Source organism: Aethalodelphis obliquidens, unplaced genomic scaffold (genome assembly GCF_003676395.1).
Source record: "Aethalodelphis obliquidens isolate GAN/ISIS:26980383/991018 unplaced genomic scaffold, ASM367639v1 scaffold13, whole genome shotgun sequence".
NCBI classification, from domain to species: Eukaryota; Metazoa; Chordata; class Mammalia; order Artiodactyla; family Delphinidae; genus Aethalodelphis; species Aethalodelphis obliquidens.
The window spans coordinates 28,086,881-28,113,923 of record NW_020837957.1 but is presented as its reverse complement, the minus strand read 5'-3'; the positions used below and the strand labels follow the sequence as shown (position 1 = coordinate 28,113,923).

The 27,043-nt window shown below is 36.9% G+C and overlaps 1 protein-coding gene across 8 annotated transcripts in view; it reads left to right on the top strand.

The window, feature by feature from the left end:
* The window catches only part of EVI5 (ecotropic viral integration site 5), a 204,061-nt gene extending 182,376 nt beyond the window's left edge, over nt 1-21,685 (top strand). For all 8 annotated transcript variants that reach the window (XM_027114338.1, XM_027114337.1, XM_027114336.1 and 5 more), the window contains one exon: nt 17,566-21,685. In XM_027114338.1, coding sequence (XP_026970139.1) covers nt 17,566-17,877 — 312 coding nt within the window. In that variant the 3' untranslated portion in view covers nt 17,878-21,685. The remainder of the gene's footprint in view (nt 1-17,565) is intronic.
* The last annotated feature ends 5,358 nt before the right edge of the window (nt 21,686-27,043 follow it).

Genomic DNA, 27,043 nt, shown 5'->3' with positions numbered 1-27,043 from the left:
TCAAGAGTCTGTTATTTAGAGAAAGACAAATATATGATATCACTTATATGTGGAATCTTAAAAAATGATACAAATGAACTTACTTACAAAACAGAAATAGACTCACAGACATAGAAAACAAACTTACGGTTACCAAAGGGGAAAGGGGGAGAGAAATTAGGAGTTTGGAATTAACATATACACATTACTATATATACACTAGGTAACAACAGGGATCTACTGTATAGCACAGGGAGCTATACTCAATATCTTGTAGTAACCTATAATGGAAAATAATCTGAAAATCATATATATATGATTTTCAGAGATACATATATAGAAAAAATATATATATATATATATGAGTTTGATATTTAACTGGTGACCAAACTTCCAGCAATTGTTTCTAGATTAATTTTTCTTTTAATCTCCAGGGATATATGTCTTTCCATTCATTCTTTGCCTCCAAAAAGAAATACCACATTCATATAAAGAAATCTGTAATAATCTCACACAGGATACCTTACTTTTATTCAAGACTTTTAGACCATTTTCTAGTTTTATGTTACATTCATAAAAAGAGTGTTTTCTACCTAATTACATGCATCTGTGTATCCTGTTCCTACTGTAGGTAAAAAGAGATTTTTTAATTTGTCAATGAAAAATGTGTTTCTAATGATGGTAATTTCATTAAGGAATTGGAGTTGAATCATGAGAATATGAAAAAAAAGGTCTGGTAGGAGAGAGTGAGATAATGAAATCACTTAGGAAAGAAAAATTAAAAATATAAAACAATTTGCTGTACACCTAAAACTAACACAACATTGTAAATCAACTATATTCCAATATAAATTAAAGAAAAAAAGAAAACAAGGCAGGAAAAGAAATTAGAACATAGAAAAGATGAGATACCAAGGAAAGAAGACTCTTAGGAATATTGACTGAAGTAGGACATGCCTCTAGAAGGGTTTGTAATGAGATTTCTAGGATAAACTCTGGGTGAGCAGCCAATTTAGAGAATACAGAAGCAATCTAGAACTAGGGTTTTAGATCTGAATTAAGGACCAAGTACTCAGAATTAAGGACCAAGTAAATATCCTAAAGAGATAATATCACATTGGCCAAGGAACAGAACCCGTTAGAAGTGTAAAGTCAGACTTGGATATTAAGCTGTGTCAGGTGGAATTTTTTCTGATATGGTGCCAGACACTATAGGAAGTACAGTGTAGTCCTTCTCTCAAGGAATTTACAGTCTGATGGGAAGAAGCAGAACAGTTAATTTGATAAAGACTATGTGGTTGTACTGATAATACTTGATAGTTCAGAAATGGGAGCAAACGCAGCACTTAATTTCATTTATTTTAATTAGTGGCTGTTATACTGTCCTTGATGCTCCAGGGCAAGCTAAGCTGTGCATTCCTTGATGGCAAAAGTTGTCTTATTCAGCCTTATATTTCTTAGAGTCTTTCAAAAGTCCTGACGCAGTACCATAAACTGATGGATTCAGTTAGTTCTCATGGTGTTCAGATTGTCCTGAATTTGACCAGTGGGAGCTCTTTAAGGCTAGCTTCAGTATCTTTTTTTTTCTTTACAAACCCATTACTCTTTGAGCATTTTTGCATTTTCTGGCACTAATAGTACTTTACATCAAATGAGTATAGCTGGATTTTCAAATGTAAGGTAGTGAAACAGTGTTTATTAGTATAGTCGGCCCTCACCATCCGCGGGTTCCATATCCGTGGATCCCGCCAACCTCAGATTGAAAATATTCGAAAAAGAAATATTCCAGAAAGTTTCAAAAAGCAAAACCTGAATTTGTCACACATGCAACTATTTACATAGTATTTACATTGTATTTACAACTATTTACATAGCATTTACATTGTATTAGGTATTATAACTAATTTAGAGATTACTTAAATTATACAGGAGGATGTGCACAGGTTATATGCAAATACTACACCATTTTCTATGAGGGACTTGAGCATCTGTGGATTTTGGTATCCACAGGGTCCTGGAACCAATCTCCCTTGGACACTGAGGGACAACTGTACTGATCTGTAAATTGCTTAATAAATGGTCCCAACAATTACTCTTATGACTATTAGATTGGAAACATACCTCACAAGAAACCACTTCAAGGGAAACTGCATGTCAAATACCACTTGGGTTATGAGAAATAAAGGTAGATGATAATAAGCATTTTTTTAAAGGAAATGGAGCTAACTATAAAGCCTAGAGTGACAGTTTTTATAGTTACTTACAGCAGTTCTTAAACAGATTTAATTCAATAGGGGTGGAAGAGACTTGCTTTCAGCCTTCCCACGAAGAGGCCATCTAATAGTATACTCTTAGATCTAAGACATGAGGAAAATAAGATATAAATGCCTAAAGCCATTTCAATCATATGTATGATGCCACTAAGGTTTTAGCATGACTACGGTATTCCTTGTTGACATTTAGAATGATACTAATAAGGTGTGCTTGAAGATTTCATTCAACCTGATACGGGGCAACCAAAATGAGCTATGATTTTTAAATCCAGTGAATTTACTCATATACTCAGGTTTCAAGACTTCAGTATTCAGTTTTTTAATTTCCTTCATTTATTTGAAAGCTGATTATCCCTACTCTTCACCTCTTACTTTCTCCTTCACTATCATGTCACTACTGCTAAACACATTCATAAAATAGAGAAGAGGGGAAAAATAAATATCCATGCAATTTATCAGGTTCTTAATAGCATTTCCGGATTTTGTTTGTTGTTCTTTGGGTTTTTTCATTTGATAAGTTTAGTTTTGTTTCTGAATTTTGTGTCTTTGCTCTCCATCTTACGGCAGGTGGTTGAGAAACTGTCATCCTGGATTGTAGGCCTAGTTCTGCCACTGATTAGCTGTGTGACCTTAGGATGCCAGTTTACTTCATACATTCATTCAGTGAACATTTGGACATCTTTTAGCTCCCAGGCATGCCTCAGGCTTTCCCTCAGTTTCTACATCCCAAAACAGTTATACTAAATGATCTTTAAAGTCCTTTCCATCCCAGTCCTGTGCTAGATGTAGAAAAGTCATAGTCCCAATTGTTAAGGAATTCAGACTGGTAGGGAGAGCCAGTCAGTATGGGCAGTGCTGTGGTAGAACCGTATGGTACCACGGCCCAGAAACGTGAGGAAGCATCTGGGCGTGGGGCTGCCTAAACTCTGTATTGAAGGAAGAATAGAAGATAACCAGGAAAAGGAAAGTAGAAGGATATTTCAGGTAGAGAAGCCATCATATGCAAAGGTTTGGAGGCATGTAGAGAGCAAGTAAGGAAGGAACAGCTAAAAAAGTAGGAGGGAAATCAGTAAAGAGGGACACCTCTGAAACCAGAGAGAGCCTTCCCCTGATCAGTCTGTTTTTAGTGTGTGGTAGTGAAGAAATCATTTGTAGAGATTGATCTGATGGCTGAGGGTAAAGCTTTCTTAATCAAACAAGAGGAAATCCATAAAATACAATCTTCTTCCTTGATTATGTTATGAGTTATTTTCCTTTTAAGGCCTTGGTTCAAATGATGCATTTCAGAGCCAATTTGAATCTTTTCAATCTAATTTAGGTATTCTTGTGCTATTATTCACCAAGCTATCCAGTACTTCACACTTGTTTTTTAGTGCTGTATTCTTAAGTATTAGTCCAGTTTCTTCAACTACACTAAGATTTTGAAATATAGTCAGTCATTTTTAAAAACTTTTTTTTTTTTTTTTGCATCACGTAATTCAATTTTAAAATGCTAGTTTTTAAAAGAAACAGTAACAGGGCTTCCCTGGTGGCACAGTGGTTGAGAGTCAGCCTGCCAATGCAGGGGACACGGGTTTGTGCCCCGGTCCGGGAAGATCCCACGTGCCGCGGAGCGGCTGGGCCCATGAGCCATGGCCACTGAGCCTGCGCGTCCGGAGCCTGTGCTCTGCAACGGGAGAGGCCACAACAGTGAGAGGCCCGCGTACCGCAGAAAAAAAAAAAAAAGAAACAGTAACATAGTATTGACAGTTTTTCAAACTAGGAACATTTGAAAATGTGCTCCATAAATTTACTGTGTCGATTAAAGGAAAATCGATAAAAGATGAATAGCTAACTCTCTCTGATTTACAAAAACTAAAAATTTTACATTGTGGTTGGAAGTCTTTAGTGCAGTAAATCATGTGCTTTTCATGGACCATATCTCACAGATGCAGTTGGACGTGAGATAATCAGATTTTCACTCCCCACAAGCTGAACAGCTGAAAATGTCATACCAATAATACTTGTCAAAGACTCAGTGCTCCTTTCCTGCCTGTCTGATTTAAGTTGTTGTGGTCAGTGTGAGGAACCTGTGATATGATAAGATAGCATTCGTGAGGTCATGTGGTTTGCAAGTACCCAATCTTAACTAAGCAGCCTGTGAGCACCTCTGAATGAGGAAGAAAGGGATACTAACCTTGTCTGTTTGAAAGCTTATTTTGTGTTCAGTGATAAAATAGTGTGGGTGTGTAGCCATATATATATATATATATATATATATATATATATATATAGTATATATTTAAAATTATTTTTCCATCAGGAGTTTTAGTTTCTGAAGAAAGTAAATAACTATAAATGCATTCATCTCCTTTAACTTCAGTCTAAAGGAGTAAACATTTTATTGCAAATATTTTCTGCCTGTTTAAAATGAAACTGTAGAAGGTAGCCATCATTTCTTTTTCTGTTGAGAAAAAACTAGATGTTAAAGGTTAATATTGTTGGTGAATTTTTTTAATCAATTAAAATTTCTGCATTTCCTAAATAGAAAATTATTTCTTTTCAGTCTGGCAATATCTCCATTGAAAACATATCCACAAAATGGCTGTCTGATATATGTAAATATATATATAGATGTAGATATTTAATACATTTATATATATATAACAGCTTTTTTGAGCTTTAATTCACATACAGTACAGTTCACCCATTTAAAATGTGCAATCCAGTAGTTTTTTATGTATTCACAGTTGTGCAGTCATCACCACAATAAATTTCAGAACATTTTTATCACTCAAAAATTAATCACATTCCCATTAGCAGTCACTCCTCATTTCCCCCGAGTTCCCGTCCCCCAGCTCTAGGCAAACACTAATCTACCTTCTGTCCCTATTGATTTCCCTATTCTGGACATTTCATTTAATGGAATTATACAATATGTGGTCATCTGTGACTGGTTTCTGGTACTTAGCATAATGTTTTCAAAGTTCATCCATGTAAATAGTAGCATGTATCAGTACTTCATTCCTTCTTATTGCCTAATAATATTCCTTCATATGGATATACCATAATTTATATCTGTGCATCAGTTGATGGACATTTGGGTTGTTCCCACTTTGGGGCTATTATAAATAATGCTGCTGCAAGCATTTATGTACAGGTTTCTTTGTGAGCATATTTTCATTTGTATTGAATGTATACTTAGTAATGAAATTGCTGGGTCATGTGGTAACTCTATGCTTAACCATTTGAGGAACTGCCATACTGTTTTCCAAAGAAGCTGTACCATTGTATATTCCCGCTGGCTGTTTATGAGGGTTCTAGTTTCTTCACATCTTTGCCAATACTTGTTATTCTCTCTCTTTTTTTATAGCTATCCTAGTAAGTGTAAATGTCATATCATTTTGGTTTTGATTTGTATTCTCCTGATGGTTTATGACATTGAGCGTCTTTCCCTATGTTTATTGGCCATTTATATCTTCTTTAGAGAAATATCTACTCAGACCCTTTGCCCAGTTCAAACTGGGTAGTCTTTTTATAATTGAGTTGTAAGAATTCTTTATATATTCTAGACACTAATCCCTTATCAGATAAATGATTCAAAATTTGGCTGATTGGATGGACTGATAAAACCCATGATTTAGTTTTAGAGAAGAATAATTCCTCTTAAGAATTCAATCCAGATAGAAAAGAAATGCTTCGTTTTTATGAGGATGTTTTGCTAAAGGTTTGAATTTTTTTCAGTGCTCCAGCTAAAGGTTAAATCATATGAAATGTACGTGGTACTTTGATGTAGCTTTAAAAGTTCAGAGTGAAACAAGTGTGAAGTGATTTATTTCCTGTAATTGGTCATAAATTTACATAGAACCTCATATATTCCTAACCTCATCACCATTGACATTAGAGTACCTTCTAAATAATGTTAATGGTTTCAATTTTATCAAGATGTGTCAGCTGCCAGGAAGAGGGCAATGGCAGTTTCATTTTGTTTGCCCAAGTGTACTGGATAAATCTAAGTATGTGCTACAGAAAGATTAAGAGTTCTTTGTAAATGACTTTTATTTCTTCCCCCTCTCTCCTTCTCTGGTAACAAATGCACAGTATAAATTTCTTCAGTTCCAAACCTTACTTTTCTCCTTTTTCACTTATTAATGTGGGTATGTACTTTTTTTCTTTGCTTCTAATAATGTAGGTTTTAACTATTGCATTTTATACATTTAACATAGAATCTATATATTTTTAAAATTTTAAGTGTTTTATCAGTTTTTAAAAAATGATTTACATATATTAAAACCAAATACATTTTCAGCATTGTCTATATTATTTCAATAAAATTCTTGAATTTTTAAACTTAATCTGATTTTTAATTACTGTAGGTAATTACTGAATTTTGGCTGTTTATGTTTATCGCTAGTTTTTTGGGTGTTTTTGTTTTTAAACAAGCCTGTTTATTGAAAGGATCTGAAAATAGTAATAAGGCTTTCAACATTTAACAAATTTTCAAGATATTAACAATATAGAACATTAAGAATTGACTTCAAAAACCCAAAGTTTCCTAGGTCATTCCCTGTCACACTTAGGACTTGGTCTACACTAGCTCTGTTGTCTGAACGAGTGACCTGTGTTCTGAATGCCACTCTCTTCTGGACCTAAAGCTGGAAGTGTCACCCCCTCAGCCCGTGGGAGGCCGGGCGGGCTGCCCGCTGTGCCCGAGCTCGCGGGCAGAGGGTGGGAGCCGACCTCCGTCCCCAGCACCAGCTGAGCTACCCAGACGGGCACATTATCGCTAGTTTTAATCTTTGTTGTGTGTATAATTGAGAATAAATGTAGTGTATTATTTCCCATTGACATTTATTTTAAATTTTGAAAATAAGGAAAACTATTAAAATTATTCTGTAAGGAATCCAACAAAATCACTGATTAAACTTTGGGAAAAAAGAGTAAAGCCTTTATAACTTAGAAACACAAATCTATGTTATTGGACTTTATGTACATCTGCCCATATATATATGTATATATATATATATTATACATCACTTATAGAAATGTTACGTTTAGCTTTAAAAGCTATAGCTCTGTGTTTTACAAAGATTGATTATACAAACCCAAATGTACAAATAGGAGCTTTTATAATCTGATATGACTCAGTCTTGGAAACTTACTGCAACTGTTTTGCAGTTCACTTGGTATCACATGACTCACTTCAATGGTTTAAACCCTGTCTAGTAGCGATCAAAGTTCATTTGGTTAGGGGTTTTTTTGGTGTGTGGATGACTTTTTTCCACTTTGTTGTGGATTGATTGTCTTTCAAAATACTCAGTGCAGTCCTTCTTATTATTCTTCTGAATCTCAGAAAGTAGTAGTTGCCTGCACAATTCAACCTCCAAGCATACACACTGGGAAAAATTTTTAACTTGAAATAATATACATGGAAGCAGTTTTAACTGTAAAGCATCATATAAATATAAGTGTTCATTATTAATTCTGTTACCTCTACATGTTGAAAATGGAGGGAGAATAACCTGTTGTGTCTCTTTAAAATCAACTATAAAATCAACTCTAACATTTTTCAAGTTACCACTGTTCTATAATGTGCAGAAAGAAAGCAAACACATAGAGAACATGTTGTGTCCTCTGTTTACATGGTCACTAGCCCAAATGATCAAGTTTTCTTAGGACAGATTTTCCTGTTATTTATTAAGAAGTTATATTTAAAAGCTGTATGTCTCTAAAACTATCACACTTCTCTGTTTTACAAAAGAAACTTCTATCTTAACCTTTAGTTGTTTAGCGAATGAAGTAGACTAAGGAAAAATTACAGAAAATACTTCTATATCCTTAATGATTATGAAGTCCCTTGGGGCTTCAGAATATTCACCCCTGCAGGTTTTCCTTGCTTTAAAATTTTAATATAATTTTTCTGTGAAACAACTGTAATAGTCTTTAATACTCTTTTTTAGTGTTTGTACTTTTACTGTCATACAGTTAGAAACTCTGCTGTTTCCTGTCAAAACCTACGTTCATCAGACTATGAACATGACAGTTTCCTGTTTTCTTATTACCTATAGTGCATTTTGTGCTTTATTCTTTATAAGTTGTACAATATCTTAGCTTATCACTTTCCTTTTCTAATTATTAAATGCTTTCTTGGGTCAGCATTGCTTAATACATGCAGAGAAATCCTTAAGTCCAAACTCTTTGTTGATAGTGAGAGGTTAAGATTTTGTTAACTTTTTAAGTTGTAATGAGTATATCAGAATGTCTTAAGTATTATTTAAATAAATTCTATATGTTTTTACTTTTTTTTTACTCTGTCTCTTAATGCATAACATGATGAAGCAATCCACATCAGGTAAGAAACAGTACATTATTTGGATTTTGTATATTAGCACTTTCATCTGTCTGCTTATTAGTATTCTCATTCAGCATTTAAAAGGACAGGATGAATAATCAGTACCCCAGGGTTTTTTCAAGAATCCTGCTGTCTTTTCAGTGTAGTTCTTCAACATTCTTAGGTGCCTACTCTGGTCAAGTCAGAATGCTAAGTTTTAGGATACAAAAATGATTAAGAAATAATCCCCATCATCAGGAGCTAACAAGAGGTAAAATATATGTACAGCAACCAACCATTCCATATTTTTCCAGACAGTACTGATTTTAAATATTTAATTCCAGTGTTAAATCATATCATTTGGAAAAAACATATCTATTAATATAAACTCAGGGACTTCCCTGGCGGCCCAGTGGTAAAGACTCCATGCTTCTACTAGAGGGGGTGCGGGTTGGATTCCTGGTCAGGGAACTAAGATCCGTCATGCCTGTGCAGCACGGCCAATAATAATAATAATAATAATAATAGTAATAATAATAAAAAGTCAAATATACATGTGTGTGTGAATCACTACAATATTAAGGTATGTGTGAATATATTTATGCCTGTTGATTTATTTAGAATGTTATAAAAGTTATAAATATGGTTTGTAAAAATGCTAATATTTTAAAGTAGTAATATCAAAATAATACTGGAAAACAAAAAAAATACTTTCAAAAATAAAAGAAGCAATTTTGATTTTTTTGTTATAGGATTATTTGGGGGTTTTGTTCTGGTGAATGTAACTAATTTATTATCAAAATGGTCAAGCTACAGATAAATTTAGAAGCATATTTGAGAGGCTTTATTGATCACCTAGTCTTGGGATACAACTAAACAAATAATTGAAACTAAGAAACTTAATATGCATGGTGGATAATGCTTGTTTTTAGATTTATACCCCTCCTTGTTCCCTAAAGATTTTGAGGCAGTTTGTATGAATACATATAATACAAAAATAACCAAAAATTAGGTTAATTAAGCCAAATGAAATTGCTGATGCTTGACTTTCACTTACAAAAATGGCAATATCGTATGATTCAATCTAACAGTTAAAATAATTAGTTCTTGGACTTTTATTTAATAATAGACATTTTAATTTAAGTGTAAGATATATACAGAAAAATGCATAAATCCTAAGTGTCCAGCTTGATGAATTATCACAAAAATGAACATGCCCATTTAACCTTCCACCAAGGTCAAGAACTAGAACCTTGCCAGCATTTCAAAAGTCTCCTTGTCACTCTTCCACTCACTGCCTAGTTTTTAAACTTATACTAATGAAATCATACAGAATGGATTATTTTGTGTTTGGCTTCCTTTGCTCAGTACTGTGAGATTTATGTTGTTCCATGTAGCAGTAATTGTTCATTCATTTTTGTTACTCTATTGTGTCAATTATATGACTATACCATAACTTATTTACTCATTCTACTGTTATTTCCATTGGGGGTTATTATGAATAAAATTGCTATGAACCCTGTTATAAATTTTTTTAGTGTATTATATTTATTTCTATTGTTCATATACTTAAGAATGGAATTGCTGGGTGACTTATTATTTATCGTTCAAACCAGGCCACTTTTGAGAATGAAAATAGTTTGTCCCAAGCAAACTGTAATCTGTGATTATTTTAGGTGTAGGGTATGTAGATAGATGGTCAACTTTAGTAAATACTGCCAAACCATTTTCAAAAGTGCTTTTACCGATTTACACTTCTACCACCAGTTTACTTCTACCACCAGTTTACATTCCATGTCTTCGCTAATGTGATTGGACAGCTGAAAATTCAATGTTGTATTTTCTAATAAGAACCTGGAATGAATTTAATCAGTGTGATCCGTTAAGGGACCATTAATTTGCTTTAACGACCAACCTGGCAGAAGGTAAGGCAAAAGTTTTCTTGCAAAAATTAAAGAGCTTATGTTACAGCACTTTGGAAAATGGCTTAGCAATTTACTAGAGCTTAACACAATGACTCAGCAATTATATTCAAGAGAAATGAGTGCTTATATTCAGCAAAAAAAACATATTTAAGAATGTTTCTAGCAGCCTTGTATGCAGTAGGCTGGAGACAACCCAGAAAGCGTTTAACATTATAATGGATAGTTAAATTTTGATATGTTCACATAGTGGAATACAACATGGCACTGAAAAAGAGTGAACAACTGCTATACATGCCACCGTAGATGAATCTCACAAACATAATGTCGAGTAACAGGGGCCAGACACAAATGAGTACATACCACATGTTTCTTTATATTAAGTCTGAGAACAGGCAATACTATTTTATGGTGATAGATGTCAGAGTAGTGGCTACCTTTGAGGGAATGTAGGGTTATCACTCAGAGAAGAAGGGATACAAGGAAGCCTCCTGGGGTGTTGGAAGCATTCTGTATCTTGATCCAGATGGTAGTTACATGGGCATATACATAAGTAAAAGTTTATCAACCTGTACACTTAAAATCTGTGTGCTTGTTTTATCTTTTTAAAGAACACGAGCCTAAACATTACCTTGAAACAAACATACTCTCAAAATTTTCTCAAGCAGTTTTGATATTATAGCATTGTAGTCATAGAAGAATACCACAGAACATCTCATTTTTTTTAATTGATAGATTTATTTTGGGGAACAGTCTTAGACTTACAGAAAAATTGATCAGAAAATGCAGAGGTACACCCCCTCAATGCCTTTCCACAGTTTCCCCTATGCACATCTTGTGTTAGCGTCATACATAAGCTAATATATGATATATTATTAACCAAAGTCCTTATTTACTTTAGGATGCACTCTTTGTGTTGTACAATACGTTCTGTGGGTTTTTACAAATGTATGATGGCTTGTATCTACCATTACAGTATCATACAGAAGCGTTGCACTGCCAAACAATCTCTTGTGCTCTACCTATTTATTCTTCCTTCTCTCTCTTTGAACCTCTAGCAACCACTGGTCTACTTACTGTCTCCATCATTTTGCCTTTTCCAAAATGTTATATGGGTGGAATCATACAGTATTTAGCCTTTTCAGATTGACTTCTTTGACTTAGCAATTTGCACTGCCCAACACCCCTAGCAGCCTAATATTAAACTGTTTAACAGTTCTTCAGACCTCTCTCTTGCCTCCATACTTTTAGTACACGCTTCATCTCTTTAATGGGACCTTTCCAATGTGTGTGATACCATGCGATACTTTCTAACCAGAAAGAATTACTGGTACAGACTCAGTCATTTGGAGAGAAACCAGGACCCTACTCAAAGATTTGGAAGGGGTCCACTCCTAAGAAAGGTACATTTTGTGTGTGTGTGTGTGTGTGTGTGTGTGTGTGTGTGTGTTAAAGCTCCTGAGTTGTTTCCCTAGAGGCCTCTCCTCTAGAGTGTAGACCAAAGACAGGCCTGGAAAATCTTATTTTTAACAAATTTCCAAGATGGTCTTATCAGGGAAGTTTGAAAAATAATGTTTTGGGGAGAGTTTGTTTTTCTGGCTCTAGTTATTTTAAACAGGTTTATTGAGATATAATTTACGTATCATAAAGTTCTTCCATTTTAAGTGTAAAATTCAGTAGCTTTTAGTATATTTATAGAGTTGTGTGACCATAACCACAATCTAATTTTGGAATATTTCTATCACCCCAGAAAGAAACCTCATGTCCATTTTCAGCCATTCCCTTTGTCCTCCCCCCACTTCCCTAGTCGCAGGCAGCCACTAATCTACTTTCTGTCTCTGTGGACTTGCCTGTTCTGGACATTTCATATAAATGGAATCATGCAGTATGTCGTCTTTTATATTTGGCTTCTTTGACTCAGCTTAATGTTTTTGAGGTTCATTCATATATCACTACTTCATTCCTTTTTATTGCCAAATAGCATTCAATTGTATGGAAATAGTGTCTTATTGTGATCATTTTATCTGCGTACATTTATTCAAATGATTGTCTTCGTGTTTTCATTTTCTTGGTGTGGTCTCTTATGCATAACTCTCCTCTAATACAGTGTAAGTCTCCTGTTATGTGTTAATCTTTTCTTTTCAAACAATTTACGTGTACTACTAATTTCACCTTCTTGAAGAAATCTTTCCTCTGGCCTGCTGTTCTTCTTCAAAGAGGTCTGACTGCCTGGAGGCCTGCACAGATGTCATCTTGGGAGCTTTTTTTATTATTGTAGGAATTCCTTCTGCCTCACTTTTGTATTAGACTTCCTTTTTCCTGGATCAAAAACAAAAGGATGTCTTTCTTGGTGTACTTCATTTTGGTGGAGCATATCACCTACCTTTCGGTGTGGGGGGGGGAGAAAAACGATGGAAGATAAACTATAAAAAGGATTTATCTGATTCCGGTTCAAGTCCTTTAAGCTTTTAACTCATATTTTAGTCTCACATTTAATTGATAGTTTGTATGGGTATAAAAAAAATTTTTAAGGTAATTACAACTTTTTAAAATATAGGTTAGAACTGTTTTTCTCAGAATTTTGGAGGCATTGCTGTAATTGTCTGATACCATTCTGATTCTTAATCTTTTATGTAAAACTTGTTGTTTTGGGCTGGATACTTTGTCTTTTCTTTGTTCCCAGTGTCCTGAAATTTTATTGTGATGTACTGTAGTATAGGTCTACTTTTATCCATTGGCCTGGGCACTTGACAGCTTTTTCAATTTCAAAGCACATGTCTTTCAGGTCAGAGAAATTTATGTCTAAGACCCTTTTTTAGAATATCACTTTTTTTTTTTTTTTTTTTACATGGATGCAGCATCAAGTTTTCTTCTCCACAGATAGTCTGTTAACTTCTAGTTTCTTTTTTTCTGGTTTCTCTTAGATGCTTTCCTCAAATGTCTGATAATACTTTACTCTCTACGCAAACTTTAAGACTAAAGAACTTAAGGACTTCCCTGGTGGCGCAGTGGTTAAGAATCTGCCTGCCAATGCAGGGTACTCGGGTTCGAGCCCTGGCCTGGGAAGATCCCACGTGCCGCGGAGCAACTAAGCCCGTGTGCCACGACTACTGAGCCTGTGCTCTAGAGCCCATGGGCCACAACTACTGAGCCCGCGTGCCTGGAGAAGCCACTGAAATGAGAAGCCTGTGCACCACAACAAAGAGTAGCCCCCACTCACCACAGCTAGAGAAAGCCAGCGCGCAGCAACGAAGACCCAACGCAGCCAAAAATAAAAAAGACTAAAGAACTTAAAAATCTGACAGGAAGTTCTGAATGCCTGGGTAGGATTCATTGACTATGACCGTCATTGTAGGATGATCCTGCTGAGATTCTTCTTTGGGGAATCCAGAGGTTCCTGAATCCCTTTACATACAATTCAGAGACTCCTGGTGCCTCTTTTTCCTTGGTGAATCTCAAAAGTACTTCTAGGCACATTCATTGACTTTAAAACCTATGTCTAATTTCACCCAGAAAAATAATACATTTTTTTCTTTTCCACGATATGAGTGTATTTCACAATTGAAGTTTTTGTCATTGCTGTTCCCAGTGTCACGAAGATATTCCTATAGTCTTTAACCTAAAATTAGAAAGACAGTGGGCCTCAAAAGGGTATGCTCCATCTAGTATGTATGTATACTTTTCAAGACAAAAGGCAGTAGCTTTTGTCAGATTCTTTATCCTGTGATTGACCCAAAAAAGATGTCAAACAAAACCAAACAAAAAAAATTGCCTAAAGAGTGGTCCTTATCCTAGGATGTACATCAAAATTACTCAGCTTTTTTGAACATATACATTCGTAGACTCTACCCTTAGACCAGAAGAAAGTTTCAGGAAAAGAGGTTTCAACAGACCGCTCCTTGTTTCAACCGCCAGATAGTAGAATTGGCCCAGAACAGCTTGGTTGTACTACTGAAAGATGGTGTCCATTTGTGTATACCAGACACAAACAGGTAGATGTTCATAGTTCAGGAGCACTTTTGTCCTGCATAATTGATAGTTGCATTTCAGGTAAATCAACTCCTTTCTGAGTCAGCCCCATTTGGTTTGAACATAGGATCTGCCACAGTGATTCTCTGAATACATCAAAATCTCCTGGGATGCTTGTAAAAAATATACTCTCCATATTTGGGATCCTTAAATCTGGGGAGCGATTCTACATTTTTAATAGGCATACTTGGTTATCCTAATCCTAATGATCAGTGGGCCATGTTTTGAGATATGCTAATCTAAGTTTGTTATTGGTAATATCCCTGAAAGTTTTTCTGGGGGGGTTGGGTTAAGAAGGTTACTTGTCTGCTTTTTGTTGTTGTTGTTTTCTTTCTTTTTATTTGGCCACACCATGCGGCATGCGGGATCCTAGTTTCCCCGACCAGGGATCAAACCCATGCCCCCTGCAGTGGAAGCACAGCGTCTTAACCACTGGACCACCAGGGAAGTCTCTGTTGTTGTTTAAATATAATTAATTCCCAAGAGTCTAGTAATAAGGGTAAGCAGGCAAGCTCTTAGATGCAGGCAACCAAGACAGCACTTCAGAGGGCCCAGCTCTGGTCCTCTCCCAGCCAAACCCCTTTTCACAGGATGCCCTCCCAGAGGACATCCGCACCTGAAGTCTAACCCCTCTGAGACCATACTCTGCGTACTCAGTACCCTGGAATTTCTTGCCCAGATGTCTACCTTCAGGGCCTACCACAGGCCTCTTCCCTTTCAGAACCAGTATGCACACTCCTAGGTCCAGGGGATAACTAGGATATAGCTTCAGTTTTACCGTCCCTTACCTTCACAGTTTTCTTCTTTCCACCAAAAAATTTCTCGATGTCTTCGCTGTTCTACATTAGCAGTTCTCAAAGAAGCAATAATTGCATCTCCTTTGACATTGAATAAATGACCCTTCAATCTGTAGTCCACTTTATATAATACTTGAGGTTGATTATTACATTTGTTATGAGGGTACAGTGTTTTAATTGCAATAAATTTTGGTAGAGCAAAGAAAGGCATAGCTTTCCAAACAATTGGGAAGTTGTGGTTCCTCCGCCATACTCCTCCTTTATAGCCAAGAAGAAGGAAGACACGTGCTCTATATTATTTGTTCAAAAAGGGTTTGGGGACAAGAAAAAGGAAGACATCAACTGACTTAATTTTACACTTGGAGCTATAAATCATGTGTTGCAATATGGTGATAGGATGTTGCATCAGAGTGTGGCAGTTGTAGTAATGCAGTGTGTATCACAACCACGGAGAGGTCTTTGTGGTGCTCTGTGCCCTTTCCCTAAAGATTCAACTCCAAGTTTATATCCAAGTTTATATCCCTTCTGCTATGCCAAAGAGGAAGGTTTTACTTAAATTACATTGTACCTCACTATGATGTTCTCTTAGCCTAGGGCACAGGAATTTCTTAATGGCTGAAGGTTTACCTGAGGCAGACATCATTGTGTTGAGTCCCAGCATCCCTCTTGTTTCCCATTGTCACATACCAACAGGGAAGTACTAGGGTTTCTTCACTTCTTCCTGGAAGTCTGTCAGGAAAGCTAGGAGGTGTTATGGCAAAGCTGTAATGTCTTTACTCTCAGAACCGTTAGTTTTGAAAGTGTATGTAATATTTCCTGAATATTTCACATTGTCTTTATCTCAAGATTCGAAAGATAGTGACCAGGAATTTGTCCTGGAGAAACAAAATTGCAGGTTGATAGTAATGATAAGGACAAGAGACATGGAGTATATTTTTAGCAAATTCTTGATAATAAAGGTAGATTTTGATAGTTAATGGTTTTTATTGTTTTGGATTTTTTTTAACTCTTCTACTTTGTCGTAGGAGAAAATTCATGGTGTATGAGATAAACAGGTGATAATATCAAAATTAAATTTTATATTTAAAACATAAGCCCTTGAGGAGAAGCTGATGTCTTAATTATATGATAGTGGATGTGGTAGTATCTATGGTGGTGGGTTTGGGAATTTGTGGGAATTTAGACAAAGAAGTGGCAGATGATGAAAAGAAATCACCCTTAATACTGATAAAACTGGTTTGGGAGAATGTGGTTTTGATGTGTGCAACAATGGGTTTTTCAATACTGAACTCTAGAATTTGTCAGACTTGCCCCCCCCCCCCGAGTAATAGGTGGCATTTGATCTGCATAGCCCTTCCCACACAAGGGTATGGCCCTATAAAATTCCAGGGATAGAGAAACAGAACCTGGTTCCCAAAGATGGAAAGAGAGGGAAAAGAGCTGAGCAATATGTGCCATTCCTCTTCCCTACCCCTGGTGAAAGAAGTCACTCCTTCTCCCTGGGAGGAATAGGGGAGAGAAGGCAAAAATGTTATACATCACTGGCCTTCCCTCTACACAGAAGGACATATCAATAGTGGGAAGAAGCATTTCTGCCCTAATTGAGTGATAGTGGTATGGTGGTGTTTAGGATATTATAACAGGATGGAGACTCCTAGCAAATTTTATTGATTTGTAAACCATTATCATCATTCACAAAATTATGGAGACATGCTCTAAGACAGTGTGTGTGATAGTTCAGAGTATTGTCTTTATTAAGTCCATATCTTCTACAGATGTACATTGAAATATTTGCAGGTGAACTGATAGGATGGCTGGGATTTACCTCAAAATAATCCAGGAACAAGAGAGGCATATTGTAACAAGATTGTCCATGATGTGTTAGATGTTGAAATTAAGTGATGGGCACATGGAGTTCATGTTATCTCTAGTATAACAAAGGTTCCATTTGAATCTAAACTTGGGTATTAGCTATGTGTCCTCAGCAAGCTACACTACCTGAGTCTCTATTTCCTAATGTCTAAAATGAAGGTAATAAAATCAACCACACAGGACTGTTGTGGTGATTCAATTAAAATAAGTTATCTGCTCATTGCGTAACACATGAGAGTCACTAAAAAATTGGTAGTTACTATTTATATCCATAAATGGAAAAAGATCAGGGTATCTTCTTACTTAAACATGAAATGTTTGCTTTCTTGGAGTGTGTATATTTCCCCAAGTTGAGTATATTAACTTGGATTTTGTTTCAACAGCTCAGGTGCCTAAAAGGCCAGAGGGGCTTCTCCGGCCAACCCCCTTTTGATGGAATCCACATCGTCAGCCATTTAATAGGAGATGATGAATCATTCCATTCCTCTGATGAAGAGTTCATAGGTAATTCCTTACAGGAAAGTGGCATTGGTTTTCCTTTGCACAGAAAATCTGGCCTGATGTCTTTGGACCCTACTGTGGCAGATGGTAGTGAAAGCGAAGCAGAAGACAGTGCGCTGAAGACCAGAGAGAGCAGTGAAGTGGTTCAAAAGGAGCGGCCCCTGAGAAGCGAGTCGTACTCAACCACTGTCTGACCATCACTGTGACCTAGACTGTGGATTTTTTTAAGGGATCAGTTATCATGACTAAGGGTTTTTGGAACATATCTGTTTCATATGTATATATATATATATATATATATATAAATATATATATTTTACAATCTTAACTGCCTTTTTATCTTTGCCAAATCTTCACCACTGACTTACCATTGCTATAAAGTAGAGTGGAATATGGTTAATGGGAAAAATAAGGTTCTAGCAGTATTACTAAATATTAATGTTTCTTGTTTAGAAAATGCAATTATATCTATATGTGGGAACGATTTTGAAGTTCAGAACTGTGGAAAATTGAATTTTCTTCAGACAAAACTGTTCTTGTGCAATACTTTATGCTCAGTGAACAAATTGTATATTTATGTTTATCAGTTTGTTTTCAGGGTGGCTGTCTACACACATTTGACCGAGACATACATCTGATTTATCTTGGTTTTTTTGTGTTTGGGGAATTTTTTTTTCAACTAAAATTACTGCTTTATTAGTGGGTCATTGAAAATTCCCAAATGCAAAGCCTTTTTTTCACATAATTTTATAAACACAAATTAATGGTTATCTGTCTTGAGAATTCTAAATTTTGTTTTAATTTCAGATTTTTATGTGCACCTGATGCTTCTGTATGTTGCCTACCAGTCAGAGTAGTAAGTTAACTACAAATATACTGGGTTTTTGTACATATTTATAAATCTGCACCATGCAACATTGAACATTTTATGTGGAGAATGTATCTGTTGCAAGATGACTGCCTTCAGCATTATAAAAGGACCTCTGTAAATAATAGGTTAAAAGAAAATTGAAAATAAAACCAAACATTAATATTTTAATAGCTTTAGAATTTTGCTTAGCATTCAACACTAGCAGATTCATAACTGATGCTTGTTCAAAGACACTATTGATGAAATCTTTTACTTCATGTGTATGTAACTAATAAATTTTTCATGATTAGAGAGGTAATAGCACACATTACTTAGTGCTAATATTCTACTTAATATAATTTAATCAATGGACTGAGGTCCACAATACACAGCAATTGTATCTGCAAATAATCTACGAACATTATCTTCAGATTCTCTAGTTACTAATCTATAGATAAAGCAAGCCATAAGAATCCTTTCCTACCAATTCTTTATTATCTAGACTTTTTTTCCCCAGAAAACTGAATGCCTGTCATTGATAAATTAGAGGAAACACCCAAACTACACTTGTACTATGGAAAGACTACAAAAATGTGTTGACTGGATGCTTTCTACTCTCATTTTCATCAGCAGCCTACAGAAAAAAAATAAATAACCTTCAAGAATAAGAGGAAGGTAGAATTCGGTAAATATGGAGGTACAGTTTTGCACGATACGTTGCATGCAGAGAAGAAAAAAATTACATGACACAATGGAACAGAAGAGACAAAAATAGTTTTCTGTCTAAACCAAGGAGTTAAGCCTTACGGTGCATCGTAGGCAAGAGTTTCCCAGCAAACCCTTTATAGCCGTTTTGCTTGAGAAACAAGATTGAAAACATGCCTATTGTCTCCATAGCTCCAGGCTAAATTCTAGTGGTTAAGTAATTTACCTGTGGTCACAAGTTAGTAAGTAATCAGAGCCAAGATTTTAATCCAAGTCGCTGGGACACCAAAGCATTTGAAAAGGCTCAGCTAATGAATTTCTCAATTCCCTGCTTTTCTGACAGCTAATGTGATTTAAATAAGTTTGATTTAAATTGTTTCCTGAATATATTATATAGATATGTATCTATACGTATAGATATGCAAGTATCAACACTCATAAGCTTTACGCAGCTCATGAACATAGATACTACTCCTAGAATTGTCTGACTGGTGCCTTTGGGATTCTCTTTTGGGGTTCATTGCTGTCAGTCTAGAGGCTGTTGATGCCCAAGTGAAATGAGATGATTCATGGCCACATGATTGCTTTGACCCCCCACATCAAGAAATCCGAATGATCCAGCCCATGAGCCAGTTCCAGCCAACATCCTGTTTTCACATGATGCACAAGCTAAGAATGATTTTTACATTTTTAAAGAGTTGAGGAAAAAATCAAAATAATAATATTTTGTGTCACATGAAAATCATATGACCTTCAAATTTCAGTGTCTAAGTTTTATTGGCGCATACCCATGCTTATTCATTTGCATGTTGTCTGTGGCTGCTTTTGTGCCACAGTAGCAAAGTTGAGTAGCTTAAAATATCTATTATCTGTCCCTTTAGAGAAAGTTTGCAGACCTTAATTTAGATACTCTAAAATGTAGGTTTACCTCTTCAGTTTGTCTCAAGTAGAAGACTGAACCATTTGCTTTTGCTGTTGAGCTAATGGTTTGGAAACCTAAAATTTCCTGGTGGATCCTGTACTTACAACTATTCAACATGGAGAGTGTGCCAGCTATTTTAGATTGCAAAGTCTTCGAAGCCATAGACAAATTTGGAAGGGTATCTGTGCCTTTGGAAATGGAGAAAGAAAGGAAAGAATACCAGAATCCTAGCACTGTTCTTGAAAGCATGCATCATTGATTGACCTTTAGGTTTATGCTTTATGCTTCACTGAGTCAGTGTTATAATTTAACTTTAAAAGTAAGAACATCTTTCTAGAACCATGTTTCAATTCTAAACTTTGAAAGATATTCTTAAAGAATTTCCTAAGTACTGTTTCTGGTTAGGAATTAGTTGTTAAAAGAATCATGGTAAGTAAACCTTACTCTGTTGAGACTCTTGTAATTTGGATAATGAAAAACTAGAAACGACAATCTTCTCATTCAAGATCTTTGATTCAAATACTCCTTAAAAGGGTTTAAAATCTTCCTGGCCTTTAGGATGTAATAGGATAACTTACTCCCTTGGGATAGTTACTTTCTGGTGTCATTGCCATCCTGGGTTGAAATGCTGAGAGAGACTACAGGTCACCTGAATAAAATGGAAATTGCATTGAGGTGATGAAATAGAGACCTTAAAGATCAAGAAAATATTTCAACAGCCTTTTAAAAAATTAGTGGTAAATTTTTTCTTCCTGGAAAAATAAGTCAAAGATGTAACTTTACACAATTTCTACCCTTTTTATTGATAGATATTAAGCATTCAATGTTCGATGACTAATTGAGACACCAAGTCCTAACTAACTGGTTGGCTATTTGGGGAAGGAAAAAACAACTTTTTCTTAGCTCTGGAATGTAATGTAGCTTGTTACTCTCCAGATAGTGCCTTTGATTGAAAACAAGGTCTAGACCTTTTAAAGTATTTTATTTCTGACATCATAAGAAATGATTTGGTTCCTCTTTCTTCTTTATCTTTACATAGTGCACTATAATTTTCAGATTTAAAGTAAAATGAGTGTATGAATCGTGTGTTAGTAAAGCCCTTTTATGACCAGCTTGATTTTTGTGTAAGTACCAAGTGTCAACAGCTAACATTTCATGAAATCAGTGATTTACTTTGTGAAAACAATGAGCTTTAGCCTGAAAATTATTGCTGCTCTGTCGTTAATGAAACAGTAAGTTTTTAAAATTAATTTTAATTTAATTCATTCTACTGAAATTAATTTTTCTGATTAAAAATGGAGTGAATGCTATTTATAATGCAACTTTTTACATCAATCCATTGATCTACCTACCCCTTCTTTTCACTCCAAAGAGAGGATAGACTAATACATTAGATATACTATAGAGATGCAAAATTATAATGTGTTTCATTTTACTGTTGGAATTTCTTATTGTAACATTGTATGATAACCTGAAATGTTTACTTGTGCCTTTGCTTTAAACAATTAAAGTTTTCCATTTTATAAGAATTTCTGTTTCCTTAAACTATTCAACTTAAAAGGGGATAGGCATCAAAAAAAAAAACTGTTTAAAAATGTGTGGCCTAACATCAGATATTCATGAGTAAGGCTTGTGCTCCATGGGTACAGGGACCATATCCACCTGTTCCACCTATGTGTAACTAGTGCCAAACAGAGAGCCTAGTATATATTTTTCGGTTTAATGAAAGGCCTAATACCTGGATTTGTTATTTCCTTCAGTAACATGGTAATTTTTTGAAAATAGTAATGGCAATATTTTCATCTCACATTGTGTTTTAGGTTATTAAATTAACTAGCAACTAATTCAATAAATATATTTAAATATATAATTTGAATATACATAGGTAATTATAAAAAGAAAGTTATGCCTTCTGCATCATCACAATGTTAATAATCATTTAATTCAGAAGCAGTAGTTCATTGTATATATATATTATATATACAATTGTATAAAATGTAATTTATAATCCAGGGTTTCCTACCTTGGCACTATTGACAGTTGGGGCCAAGTTGTTGCAAGTGGCTCTCCTGTACATTGTAGGATGTTTATCATCATTCCTGAGCTCTACCCACTAAATGCCAGTAGCACCCTCTCTTTCAGTTAGTTGTGTCTCTAGCTGCCAAAAGTAGGGAGGACTGGAATGAAAATCACCCCTGGTTGAGAATCTCTGGTATATATTTAGAAGTGAGTCAAAAAACAAAAAGCCACTAGGGCTAAAACTAAAAATATATACATCTATTGAAGATGGATATCAAATTTGTTTCTAGTAGCTGGTGAGAAAACTAAAACCAGAACCACAGTGAGGTGCCTCTTCACACTTATTAGAATGGCTATTAAGACACATACACACACACACATACACACACTAACAAGTGTTGGTAAGGATATGGGAAAATTGGAACCCTTGTCCATATCTGCAGGGAAAGTAAAATGGTGCAGCCATTGTGGAAAAGTTTTTGCAGTTCCTCAGAAAAGGTAACCATAGACTTACCATATGATCCAGCATTGCCATTTCTAGATGTATACTCAAAAGAAAACAGGGACTCAAACAGATATTTGTGCAACAATGTTCATAATAGCATTATTCACAATAGCCAGAAGGTGGAAACAACAAATGGCCATAACAGATGAATGGGTAAATAAAATGTGGTATATACCTACAATGGAATATTATTCAAGTATAAAAAGAAGTGAAATTCTTTTTTATTTTTTGGCCGCGCCATGCGGCTTGTGGGACCTTAGTTCCCCCATCAGGGACTGAACCTGGGCCCCAGCAGTGAAAGCACTGAGTCCTAACCACTGGACTGCCAGGGAATTCCCCGGAATGAAATTCTGATACATGCTACAACATGGATGAACCTTGAAAAATGCTAAGTGAAATACACCAGACATATAGTGTGATTCCACTGATTTGAAGTACCTAGAATAGCAAATTTATAGACAGATATATCAACACAAGTATTTCTGTACTTCTGTACCTGTCTAACATGTAGACATTAACCATGGGATAGTGGTGTAGGAGAAAGGGAAGTTCTTGTTTAATGGATACAGAGCTTATGTTTGGGATGATGAAAAAGTTCTGGAAATGGATAGTGGTGATGGTTGCACAACACTGCATGGATTTAATGCCGCCAAATTGTACACTTAAAAATGGTTGAAATAGGGACTTTGGTGGGCCAGTGGTTAAGAATCCGCCTTCCAATGCAGGGGACGCAGGTTCAATCCCTGGTCAGGGAACTAAGATCCCACGTGCAGGGCAAGTAAGCCCTTGCACCGCAACTAGAGAGAGGCCGTGTGCTGCAACAAAGAGCCTGAGCACTGCAATGAAAGATTCCGAGTGCCCCAACTAAGACCCGACAAAGCCAAATAAATAAATTTTCTTTAAATGGTTGAAACAGTTTTTAAAAAACAGGCATGTTGAGAACTTAGAGTCAGCTTACAAATTAAATATGTTCAAGTAAAGATATATAGAAGGAAAAAAACCTAATACCTGAAGACTTATAAAATTTGCAGTGTCCATGAAATAAAAAGGTTTTTTTAGGTGTAGAATTCTGGCACTAGACTGGGACTCGAGATTTGTGTTGTTGAAACCTGGACAAATCACAGAAATTTATGGCTTCCTTGCTGCTGCTGGTACACCAGACTCCTGGGGCCTTGCCCTTCCTGGAATGGGCTTCTGCCACATTCCCACAAGACTAGCTCCCTAACTACTCCTCTTCTCTACTCAAGTATCACCTGCACAGGAGGCCTTTCCTGACCCTTTTAAAAAGCCCATTCCCAGCTTTATTTTTCTCCATTGCATTGATAACTGTCTATGCATTTCACATCATCGTTTGTTTTTGTCTGCCCACACTAGAATGCAAGCTTTATGATTTTTGTGTCTCTCCCCAGTATTCAGGACAGTATCTTGGCTCACAATAAATGTTTGTTGAATGAGTGAATGAATAGTTGAATAAATCACTGTACCTCAGTTTATTCACTATTAAAATGGGATAAACAACATCTGTGAAATATGAATATCAGTGGAAAACCCAGTGGAATCTCAGTGCAGCCAGCCTGACTCCAGAGTCCTCTAATTACTGAATACTGCTTTGGCGGAAGACACCCACCAGGCACTGTTGAGGAGGCAAAGATGAACCAGACCAACTCCTGTCCTCGCACATGGAATGAGAGATACAAAGGTATGGATACAGTGCCATCGGAATTCAGAGATCACATCCAGCTTGGTGGAAGGGCCTCCTTCGTACTGCTTCCTGCTCTCTGCCCATCCAAAAGCCCCACCCTGCACCAGGGCAGGGCCCGTGATCCCTGCAACAACTGTTCTGTAAGTCCCATTGTCTCCTACCCAATGACTTGCTCTTACCTAGGTGCTAATGTCTCCTGATCTGGGTGTATGGCTTCATCTCTTCTGCACTCTAGATTTTACCAAGGGTGTCTAGAAATGAAGCATCATAAACCAGCATGTGGGATTTCAGGCCCAGAGAATCTTTTTGTATCCTGAGTTGACTCTAACAAAGTAGCTACTACTGTGTCCACAGCAACCCCCCTTTGTCACCCAGGGCTGGCCACTTTTTCAGAGACTGCAAGGGATCTTCTTCTGAGGCTGTACTCGTTAACAGGAGAGAGCAGGGCAGGTGGAAAGAAACTGGTTGACTTTCAAGATGTTGTTTCTCTGATTTTTTTTTTAAAGGAAATGCATACTGTACACATGAGAGACTCCAAGGCTGAGAGATGCCGTGGCAGTTGAGATGCACCTGGGAGCGCCTAACTGTTCCCTGCCTCTGCCGCAGGGGGTGGGACAGGCAGCCACTGTGTACAGCCCTCCACAGCAGACAGACCAGGGCAGCCCATCAAGTCATAGCATCTCGTCTCCTCCCCTACCAAGGACTCTTCTTTCTCTCCAGGCAAAGGCTTTCCTTGTCTCTTGTATCATCTTTGTCACTCCCATCCAGGTCTGGAGTAGGGACCCCTCCTTGGTGTTTGCTGTACTTCAGTCTTCAAGGCACAACTCTGTGTGGACCTGCCTAACCCCAACCAGGCTGATTCTTCCCCGTGGGTAGAAGAGACGACAGCTATTCCCCACAGCCCTGCATTGTCCCTTCTATTTTGCATGTCTCGAAGTCCAGCTTCTACCCTCGTGCCCTTCACTGGAGCTCAGGATTGGGCCAACTACACTCCATTTACAAAGAGAGTTTTAAAACCTTTGGTGCATGAATAAATGTTTGTCTCTGCAGCCTTCTCTCTACAGATAAGCTTCTGGTCAGGCTTAAGCTGCTCAGCTTAAAGGAGTCTCTGAGCCATTTCCCTCTCCCCTGCCTCATCAACCCACTGAGCTGCTGCCAGAACTGCAAAAGCAATCTGCCAGGTGACGTGGTGGAAACCCCAACAGTAAGGAGTCGTGATGTTCAGCATAAATTTACAAAGAAAAGCGTCAGGCATTTCCCCCAGTTAACTTAGTTCAAAAGCTCAGGCCAGGTCCAGCTCTGCCCTATTCTGGCGAACTGCCTTCCAGTTATGCTCTGTGGAGGGATGTCCCTGGCAGGCAGCTCCCCAGGCCAGTGCTGGGATTTGAGTAATCACAAGCCCAAGTCGGGTGTGTGGGAAGGTGTGTTGTTTGGTCTGGCTCACAGCCCTTGACACTCTGTAGCTATTTTAAACAGATCCCACAGCCTTTCATTTGCTTCACTAATTTCTCTAAAATAGAATTATTTGTGGGTCAAAATCGGAGAAGCTTCTTATTCATCACCAAACTGCTCTTTGATGAGACTGGAGACAACACAAGGCCCAGAGCCCAGAAGGGCTTGGCACATAATAAGTGCTCAGTCAACGTTAGCTAACAGCGAGATCGTGCGTGGCATCTCTGAATCCCCAGAACCAGTACAGGCCACTCAGTTAGTATTCATGGATTTGAATGTCCCTTCTCCTGCCCTGACTTCTCATCTGCACTCTTCTCTACTTCCACTATCTACATGGTATTTCCACATAAATATGTTTGAGGTGATGGGCCAACACTCTCTGTTTCCTAATTTCTGCCTGTAGTGGTAATTATACTACTTGTTGTTGTTGTTATTAACACATACCTTAGAATCTCATGGCTTACAACATCGTGTCTCACTCCTGCTACACGTCCATCAAAAGTTGGCTGCTGTTCTGCTCTACATCGTTTTTACTCTGGGAACCAGGCTGATAAAGCCACTTCTGTTCTTTTTTAAAATTTATTTATTTTATGTTTAGCTCTGTTGGGTCTTCATTGCTGCACGTGGGCTTTCTCTAGTTGCAGCGAGCTGGAGCTACTCTTCGTTGCGGTGTGCGGGCTTCTCATTGTGGTGGCTTCTCTTGTTGTGGAGCACAGGCTCTAGGCACGGGCTTCAGTAGTTGTGGCACACGGACTCAGTAATTGTGACTCACGGGCTCTAGAGTGCAGGCTCAGTAGTTGCGGTGCACGGGCTTAGTTGCTCTGCGGCATGTGGGATCTTCCCAGACCAGGACTCGAACCCGTGTCCCCTGCATTGGCAGGCGGATTCTTAACCACTGCGCCACCAGGGAAGCCCACCACTTCTATTTTGAACATTGTTGATTGTTAAGGCAGAGGGAAAAGTGATATGGTGAACAATATGCTGGCTCCCAAATCTTCTGCTGGGAAGTGATATACATCATTTTCATTGATGTATATCACTTAGCCATTTCATTGGCTAAGTCACACCACTAAGACTCCTCCAAGGAGAGGCAGTAAATATTTGGAAACATAGTACTTACTTTGTGCCAATAACTATTTTTAAATAACAGCTTTATTGTGATATAATTCACACACCATAAAATTTAGTCTGGGACTTCCTTGGCG